Raw genomic sequence first — 9,402 nt, 5'->3', positions numbered from 1 at the left:
TCTGAATCATAGACTTGTATTAATAGAGCGGCCATCTCCATTATAACCCACATCATCATGAATATCCAGGTCAGCAGCAGCAAGCCTCCCTCCTAAAATTATTACCATTTGGCACTGTCGTCATGGAAGTAATTGTGGATTTGGTGACAGCCTTATCATCAGATTATATGGAGTCCATGTGAGGTGTTTCCTGTCTATCCAGTGCAGCTCTGTGCTCTGGCTCCTCTGCAGTCTGCATCAGCACAGTGTCTCTTGGCATCACTTCTTCCTCTGGTGTCCATCCAGCGTCATGTGAAAGAGGGTTCAACGGTGGTGTGTCTCTCCTCTAGACCGGACCCTCCTCCGTCGAGCTCACGGTCAGTGCCGACGCCCCGGTAGTCCCCGTTAGTCCCGGTGGGGGTAGCAGCGTCCCTGTCCCCGCTGCTGTTCCCGTGTTCATCCTGCATCCCTCGGCGTGGAGCAGAGCGGAGGATGAGCGAGCAGGGGAAGGGCTCAGCGTCCGCCTCCGCTGCCTCGGCGGCGACCACGGCGACTCCGGGTCCGGGGTCGGATACCTACAAAGGCTGGCTCTTTAAATGGACCAACTATCTGAAGGGGTACCAGCGGCGGTGGTTCGTCCTCAGCAACGGCCTGCTGTCATACTACAGGTAAATGTTGTCGAAGACGCGACGTAGACAGACACGTATTTACTCAAAGTAAACAACCAGCTGGTTCCTCATCAGCATCATCATCATCATCATCATCAGCTGGCAGCTAGCATCAGGCTAATGCTAGCATCAGCTGCTGGCTAGCCTCAGCTTAAAGCTAGCCTCAGCCTCAGTTTAATGCTAGCCTCAGCCTCAGCCGGCTAGCCTCAGCCTCAGCTTAAAGCTAGCCTCAGCCTCAGCTGGCTAGCCTCAGCCTCAGTTTAAAGCTAGCCTCAGCCTCAGCTGGCTAGCCTCAGCTTAAAGCTAGCCTCAGCCTCAGCTGGCTAGCCTCAGCTTAATGCTAGCCTCAGCCTCAGCTGGCTAGCCTTAGCTTAATGCTAGCCTCAGCCTCAGCTGGCTAGCCTCAGCTTAAAGCTAGCCTCAGCCTCAGCTGGCTAGCCTCAGCCTCAGTTTAAAGCTAGCCTCAGCTTAAAGCTAGCCTCAGCTGGCTAGCCTCAGCCTCAGCTTAATGCTAGCCTCAGCCTCAGCTGGCTAGCCTCAGCTTAATGCTAGCCTCAGCCTCAGCTGGCTAGCCTCAGCCTCAGCTGGCTAGCCTCAGCCTCAGCTTAAAGCTAGCCTCAGCCTCAGCTGGCTAGCCTCAGCCTCAGTTTAAAGCTAGCCTCAGCCTCAGCTTAAAGCTAGCCTCAGCCTCAGTTTAAAGCTAGCCTCAGCCTCAGCTGACTAGCCTCAGCCTCAGCCGGCTAGCCTCAGCCTCAGTTTAAAGCTAGCCTCAGCCTCAGCTGACTAGCCTCAGCCTCAGCCGGCTAGCCTCAGCCTCAGTTTAAAGCTAGCCGCAGCCTCAGCTTAAAGCTAGCCTCAGCCTCAGATGGCTAGCCTCAGCCTCAGTTTAAAGCTAGCCACAGCCTCAGCTTAAGGCTAGCCTCAGCCTCAGCTTAAAGCTAGCCTCAGCCTCAGCTGGCTAGCCACAGCCTCATCTTAAAGCTAGCCTCAGCCTCAGCTGGCTAGCCTCAGCCGCAGCTTAAAGCTAGCCTCAGCCTCAGCTTAAAGCTAGCCTCAGCCTCAGCTTAAAGCTAGCCTCAGCCTCAGCTGGCTAGCCTCAGCCTCAGCTTAAAGCTAGCCTCAGCCTCAGCTGGCTAGCCTCAGCCTCAGCTTAAAGCTTTTTTTACTTTGGATGACTGTATGTTGCAGAAAGACGCCAACACATATAGACACACACAGCAGCAGCAGCAGCAACAGCAGCAGGTCGTGTAACTCCTCAAAGTGTCATAAATGTAGCTACAGTTAGTTAGTTTTCTTTGTTTCTGTTTCAGAGTGTGTTTCTTATGAACGTCTCGTGTTTTCATTCATTCATTAACTAACGGTACTCAGTATGATCACTGTAGGTGGTTGCTATAGCAACATCATTCTGTCTTCATTCTAATCACGCAGTTGTTAGCTGTGAGCTAACGTTAGCTATACAATAGCTTATAGTCTAACACCTGTGGCTCAGGTGCTTCTTGTAAAGGCAGTCACGTGTCCACAGGTGTGGGTGGTGTAGAGAGACACAATAAAGGCACCATAAAGCATGACAAATATTTAGTCCTTCTGTCAGCACATTCAGTTACAGTACACACTGTACTGTATTATGGCTGATCCAAACTCAGTTTTCCTCAACAACAACTTATTAATTGTCTGCCTAATGTAGATACAACCTAACTAGCAGGTGATTTAACTGTCACAAGGTCAAGGTCAGGGGTCAGCAACCTGGTGGCTCTTTAGCTCCTCTCCAGTGGCTCCTTGTGGATTTTTAAAAAAATGTGTGGAAATGAATAACTGTTTTTTGTTTACATTTTCATTTTTATTTATTATTGTTGTAGGTCTATGGTACGACGGTACGAAGGAGTATTAGGGCCACATTGAGGGAAAAAAAATAAATCTGAGATTTGGAGAATAATGTCATAATATTTGGAGAATTCGTAATTTAATGAGAGTAAAAGTCGCAGTATTATGAGAATAAAGTCATAATATTATAAAGTAGTAATTTTACGTGTTATTTTCCTTTTTTTCTCGTAAAGTTATGACTTTATTCTCGTAATGTAACTTTTTTTCTCGTAAAGTTATGACTTTATTCTCATAACATTAAGATTTTATTCTCATAACATTACGACTTTATTCTCATAATATTATGACTTTATCATGAAATCTCAGATTTGTTTTCCCTCAATGTGGCCCTAATACTCCGTCATACATTTGCACTTGGTCCCTCACTGCATTATACTTATATACTATATACTAGACTATAGGCTGTTTTACCTTCATCACAATAATCAAATGTTTTGGGGCTCCAGACAGATTTTTTGTTTTTCTTTTTTGCCTAAAATGGCTCTTTTGATAGTAAAGGTTGCTGACCCCTGGTCTAGTCTGAGGAAGTTCAGCCTTGACCTTGGGAACATTATGTTTGACAAACTAGTCTCAACTTTAAGGTCCACTTTCTAGCATTTTCAGAGCTTTTGCCTGAGCCAGCCTCTGGGTTGTCATTATTTTCTCACACAAGGGCTTGGTAGGCCTACTCTTTCATTGCCTTCATTGCTGGGCTTTTGCATGATCAACCATCTTGCCTGCTTTAAACTTTACTGCTTTTGTCAACATTCAAATACTTCACTGTATCACCTTCTAGGTCACACTGCCCTTGGTGCACTTATTTAATATTGACTCCCATTGTGTTTAGTGCCAACGTGTCTTAATTGCCCAGAATATCAATTCATGAACATTTGGACCTTTTGCACTATGAGATAGATATGAAGCAATTAAAGATGCCACACCAGAAATCCCGGAACCACCTGTGTACATGCATGGATTGTCCCCATAAAAGGAGAGATAAAGTATTCATTGCAACAGTTGTTCACCCTGTCTGACCCGGTTGTCCCAATTAAATGGTTCACAGCAGTATGAAGGTGCCCCCACTGGAGTTAACCTCCCTCTGCTAACGGTGCTATTTGTCAAAGATGTGACTGTAAAGTTTAAGTGCCTTCACAAATCAGATATGATTAAAAAAAACTTCTAGCTTAATGTTTTAATGCAAACTGTAATTGCTTGCAGTAACATAAATAATTAATGTAGCACTAAGCTGATTCCTCAAGGATAATTGTCTTTTCAAATGTCATCTTTTACTGGGAGGTTAGAGAGCTAAATCGGCTATGAAGCACTGCATTGTTTAAAGGCAAAGTGAATTCTTGTCAGTATGGGGGTTTGTGTTTTGATCCTCTGACTGCAAGGCAAACTTTTGACCCGTGATGCTTCCCTGCAGCTACAACAGTAAATTCCATCTTTAAAAATATGTATTTTCAGATTGGATGGAGTACATTCTCTACTAGCCCATTTCATCCCATGCTACAGTCTTGCCAAAACGCCCTATTGTCTTTTGTTGTCAGCGGTGCTATTTGACACAGAGGTATGGTAGCCAAAGCCCTACTCCTGCCTGAGCTCGTGGTGAAAGGAAAGACGCCTGTTGCCTCTACCCTCCATTAATAGTCCATTATGTTGTAAGGTGACTGTTGTCCCTGAAGTAAAGGAAGCCCTTCGTCATCCGAGCACGGAGGCAGTGAAGCGCACGGGTTGTCCCCTCCGCTGATGTCTTCCTGGCAGACCACATTGTGTGTGTCTGACTCCAGGCTTTGTGTGCCTCCTCTGGCTGACTGTCTGCGCTTCTATTGTGAGGGAAGTGAAAGGGAAACAGTCAGACTAACGTGACAACATGTTAATTAAACTGTCTTCTTTGTATGTCAAGTCATTATTGTGCTCTGCAGAATTCTTGTCCTACAATAATGAGACGAATACAGAGAGAAATGTGGCGGTTTTAGATAGCCTTTAATAACACTTAAACCTGCAGTAGGCAGAAAGTTTTTGGCATCATTGGGCAAAATTCCATAATAACCTTTCAGCATATTGTAATTCAAGTGCTCTGAGAGAAAACTAGACTTCTGCTTGTCCTCATGGCTCTGTTTACAGGCTTTAAAAAATCTAGCCTGTGACGGGAGACTTTGGCCAATCACAGGTCATTTCAGACAGAGAGCGTTCCTATTGGCTGTTCATTCAACGGGAGGCAGCTGTCAATCACTCTGTTTAGCTGTAAAATGAGAAAGCTTGCTCCGGCTGGTGGGCGGTGCTAGGTATTTCCTTAACTGATCTCAACATGGCTGCCGGGTAATAAACGTTCTCATTTTACAGCTAAACCGTGCACTACAAGATGTTTCTGAAAACATGTGAGGCGAGAAATAGGCATTATAGTAACAGAATATGGATTCATATTTGTTCAGCACTGCCTAGTTTGACTATTTGATCGGAGTTTGCGAGTGATTGACAGCTTCTCAGAGACGGCAAGGCTCCAGCTCGGCTCTGATTGGTTGTTTTCCTCCGGTCTGTGAAATCTTGCAGATGCAATTAGGAGCACCGGAGGACACCGAGGCACATGATTTTTTTCAGATTACCTGTCTCATGCACTACTGTCGGGTTATAGTGACCGTTTTATAAAAATAACTTTTTTTAATCACATTTGTTCCAATTCTACCCACTGCAGCTTTAACTTTACAGTTGCAGCTCTTACACTTAATATTGTGTGTGTCACATCAGATGTAGCCCAACATGCATCGACCAGTTGTTTGATTTGCTGTGTTCAGTATTTGTTTGCCCTTTTTTAAAAGGCCAGTTTGTATTTCTGATAAATCAATAGTGACAGACTGCCAATTAGAAGCCTAGCCAATAACCAGAGAGATCACTTTCATTCCTAAGTCCTGCTGGTGTTCAAGCAAAGGCTTAGTTCTCTAACTTGTAGCTGAGAAGCCAAAGGACAGTGGAGGACCATAATTGATGCTTTGGCTCTGTGAGCGGACCGACACACTCAGCACTTACGCCTGTTAAAGTGTAATGAGTTTTACAGAGATTCAACATTGCACTTGTTATTGATTACTTTTGGCTCTGACACTGCAAGGCTGGCTGTCTTTTATACCGTGTCAGCCTTGTGTCTCGTCTTTTTTAGTTTAAATCAACCGAAAGAGCCTCAGGGAGCCGTTCTCACCAGTACATGTGACAAGATCTTCTTCCTCCCTCTCGCACGGAACTGCTTTCGTTTTTAATTTCTTAATTGACTTTTCATCCCAGTATTAATACTCTCAGCACTACTTACTCACCTCTTAAAGTAAATCCGGCTTGGGCATTAAAGCTTTGAGTGCTGTAGGAGCTGCCATATCAGTGAATCCAGCCTTGACTTTCATTGTAGAGTAGGCCTGCCGCGTTTCCTTCTCAGCAGCAGGATAGTAACTAGATAGTACCAGTGCTCTGTGGGGGTTCGGCACCATTCGTGCTCCTTTGGAGAGGCAGGTTATTGTGTTACTGCTGGCACACTCAGCTCCTGGGTTCAGGGGAGGTGTGGTGGGAGAGTGCTGAGCCAGCCAACCTTGGGCCCAGCTGGAGGGTAGAGTCTCGCCTGAACCCTGTTAGCCTGGCACATCAGCAGAGTGGCTGGAGCACGAGATCTGGATGTTGTGATCTAATCTTGTTAATGGGCTCTTGGTTGGTCTTAGCACGAGGCCATATTGTGTGTGTGTGTGTGTGTAAAAGTGTCTCTGTGTGCGGCCTGTCCAGGTGGTATTTTTTCTGTAAAGGTGAGAGCAGCAGAGTGACGTTAAAGAGAGCAGGGAGTCCGGCCGCATTCTCACCATCTCATTGTTTAAGGCTTTCAGCAGGTCATGTCATGCTGTCCATGTTGCAGTATCATTGCTTTGGTTTTCTTGTCTTATGTTTCCTTTCTGTCTTCAGCACGACACGTTCCCCAGCGTTTCTCTGGCTCTCTCCCTCCATGTCTTGTGATATTTCAGCCCCCAGCCACAACAAAACCTATCTACATTCTCATGCTCTGGGTACTGTGTCCTATTTCCTCTGCCTGTCTGTGTGCATGTCTCCTCATGCTTGTGGCCGTCTGTTCTGTGTTGTTCACCGGTTCTTGTTCTGTCATTACATGCTCCAGATCGGTGGATTTGTGTTTTATGAGGATATGTGCACAGGGGACTGACAGGTAAAGCACTGCAATTCTCTCCCGGCTCAGCGCAACATGCAGGACCCTCTCTCATGCTCACACCTTCGCCCTCTCCCCTACTAGTGCATTAATGCCCCTGTAGTCTCTCCTCCCCAGCTTTTCTAGTTTCCTTGACTGTATATTTTATGGCCTCTGCATGGCCTCGCCTTCCCACAGGGCCGAAGCGATCAGTGCGGATCTCATCTTACTCATCAGCAGCACGCTCCGTTTGTTGACCCACTTACAGCCAGGATTCTGCAGCTGGGTGAGGCTGGAAACTGGGCTGTTGAGGGTCCCTGTCCGCCCTCCGCACGGCTTCGCATGGCCCCATTGCGGTCTCATCTGCACAACTGATGTGCACCGAGCGCCGCCAGAAGAGCGGTACACTGAAGTGTTTGTTCTGGGTTGGCATTATAACAAGATTCGACTTCAGCCACTATAAGCAGCGTGAGGGAAATCACTGCCTGGCAGAACTTACAAATGCACTTCAACCTCTGACTTAATAAGGCGGCAGCCACCTTGTCAGTGTCAACCTCGACTGGATCTGGCTTAGAGTTTAGTGCTGCTGAGAGGCAGCTGCTCGTGGCAGTGAGGGCTCAAGACGGATGAATGGATGTCAGCACCCACAGACAAATACAGATGCATCCACATGACTGCATGGCTGCATGCTTCAAAGTGGCTGTTTCTAGGATGGGCAACCATGTGACTCTGAGGGTTGAGGATGTGTGTTGTTTAATTTGAAACAACCACCACAGCATGTGATTTTCGCTGATTAGTTGCTGCTCTCTGGTCGAGGGTGTTAATCAGCAAAATCAGCTGTCTGTGGCTGGAGTGAAGACCTACATACACTCAGCTCTCTGAAGGACATGATGTTCCACCCCCTGTTCTGCAGCTAAGCTTGTCTGACTGTGGCACAACGACCGGCAGCCAGCACACATTTTTTAATGTTTCTGTTAAATTTTCTTTTTTTCAGTTAATCATATTAGTTGTGGTAACTCTGTTCTAACAAGAACCATATTTAAAATACACATAATGTAGAATAAGTGTCTCATAATTATACTTCTTAATAAATTCTACAGTATTTTTCTGTTTTGGATGATATATAATATATAGAGTGGTGCAGGAAAGAGTCCTAAAACCCGGAAATGAGTTAGCATTTTAGCACTTCTGGTTCCCTCGTCTGGAAATCAATTGTTTTTTTGAATGGGTTTTTAGTTAGATGCCTGAAATAAGATGCTTAAGAGATTTTAACGTTTTGTTCTACAACATAAAATACATCAGTAAATATCCCACTCGTGAAGCTTTTATGTGTCTTAAAAAAGGCGGTTGCTAACAAATGGTTAAATGAGACTACTAAACGTCATCACGCCGACTCCTCCTCCTTTACAGCCTCGTTGTGTATTCTCACACTCATGCGACCGTGGTGTAGTTCGTTTATAGCCTAATGTTAGCTTTTTACTTCTGCCGATTGCATTTACGCTTCAAAAATCATAAAGTGGTGTTCATTTGTGAAAATTATCTTACGGAACAAAACGTGTAAGCATCATACATTTTTGTTTGCCACAGAGTTTATTTTCTGTAATACTCCAAAACCCAATGGAAAAATGACATTGTTTTTTTGTCGAGAGAACCAGAGCGATTCTAATTTCCGGGATGGCCTACAAAAATGCGTCATCCCTGCAGCACTCTATAAACATTTTTGCTGCAGTGGTTTTATTGGAAGATGTTTTTGGAAACATACATACAGTCTATACATTTGGCTTAGACTTGCACAGTGCATACAGTATACGTACAACACTCTCTTGCCCTTGCTCTTTGTTCTAATCTCTTGCTCTGCTGCTTTGGCTCTCTCTCGTCCCTGCTATCTCGCTCTCTCTTTTTTTTTTACCACCTCTCACACTCTGTTCTCTCTTTGTTCACGCTGTTATTCATTGTTTGGTTTTGTTCGCTACCGAGGCTTGGAGGCAGACAATGGCCTTGTTATCTAGACTACTGTGGCCCACTGACTGTGCAACAGTTGGTCTTAGGGGAGGCTGCACAGAATACCCACAATTCACACTCACAGCAGGGCAGGCAGGCCACGCTGAGTGAATTAGAAGTTCAAACTATCCAATTTGTTTAACATTAGCTGATACTGGTTTATGTTTTATGAATGTGCTACACAGTAGGGCTGCACAATTTTGAAAACAATCTAATTGTGAGTATTTTTGACTGATATTGCAATTGCAACATGATTTGCGATATTAGAAGGTATGATCATTTTAAAATCATTATTCTCATTTTCATTGAAAAATATGAAAATGATTATGGTGTGATTTTTGCGGGGATCTGTGCCAAACAAAGATGTTTTCTTAAGTCTGTAGAATATGATGTGTAGGCTATGACATCTCTGCAGCACCACAATATTTAATTGAAAATGGTATTTTGACACACATTTCACTTTTAACAAATATTGAGATTTCCTCCTCATCCTGCGATTTGAACATTGCAGTAGGCCGTATTGCGATTTGGATCAAATTGATTAATTGTGCAGTCCTACTATACAGAGAAGGCGTGTGTTTAGTGAAATAACCAGGTACTTCCACTGTTGCTTGGCTTTCAAAGTGAATCCTTATATAATCTGTGGCATTTCTCTGTCCCTCCTTGCCTCCCTGCTTGTGCTTATTGCCCATAGGAATGCCAATTGTACTATCCTACCTACAATAC

The 9,402-nt window shown here is 44.8% G+C and overlaps 1 protein-coding gene across 2 annotated transcripts in view; it reads left to right on the top strand.

Annotated features, from left to right (window-relative positions):
* Window positions 1-48: 48 nt before the first annotated feature.
* osbp2b (oxysterol binding protein 2b) overlaps window positions 49-9,402 on the top strand; it is a 55,877-nt gene continuing 46,523 nt past the window's right edge. For both annotated transcript variants that reach the window (XM_074637958.1, XM_074637956.1), the window contains exon 1: window positions 49-647. In XM_074637958.1, the coding sequence (XP_074494059.1) occupies window positions 472-647 (176 nt within the window). In that variant the 5' untranslated portion in view covers window positions 49-471. The remainder of the gene's footprint in view (window positions 648-9,402) is intronic.

This window comes from Sebastes fasciatus, chromosome 6 (genome assembly GCF_043250625.1).
Source record: "Sebastes fasciatus isolate fSebFas1 chromosome 6, fSebFas1.pri, whole genome shotgun sequence".
NCBI lineage: Eukaryota > Metazoa > Chordata > Actinopteri > Perciformes > Sebastidae > Sebastes > Sebastes fasciatus.
This window is presented reverse-complemented; position numbering and strand designations above follow the sequence as displayed.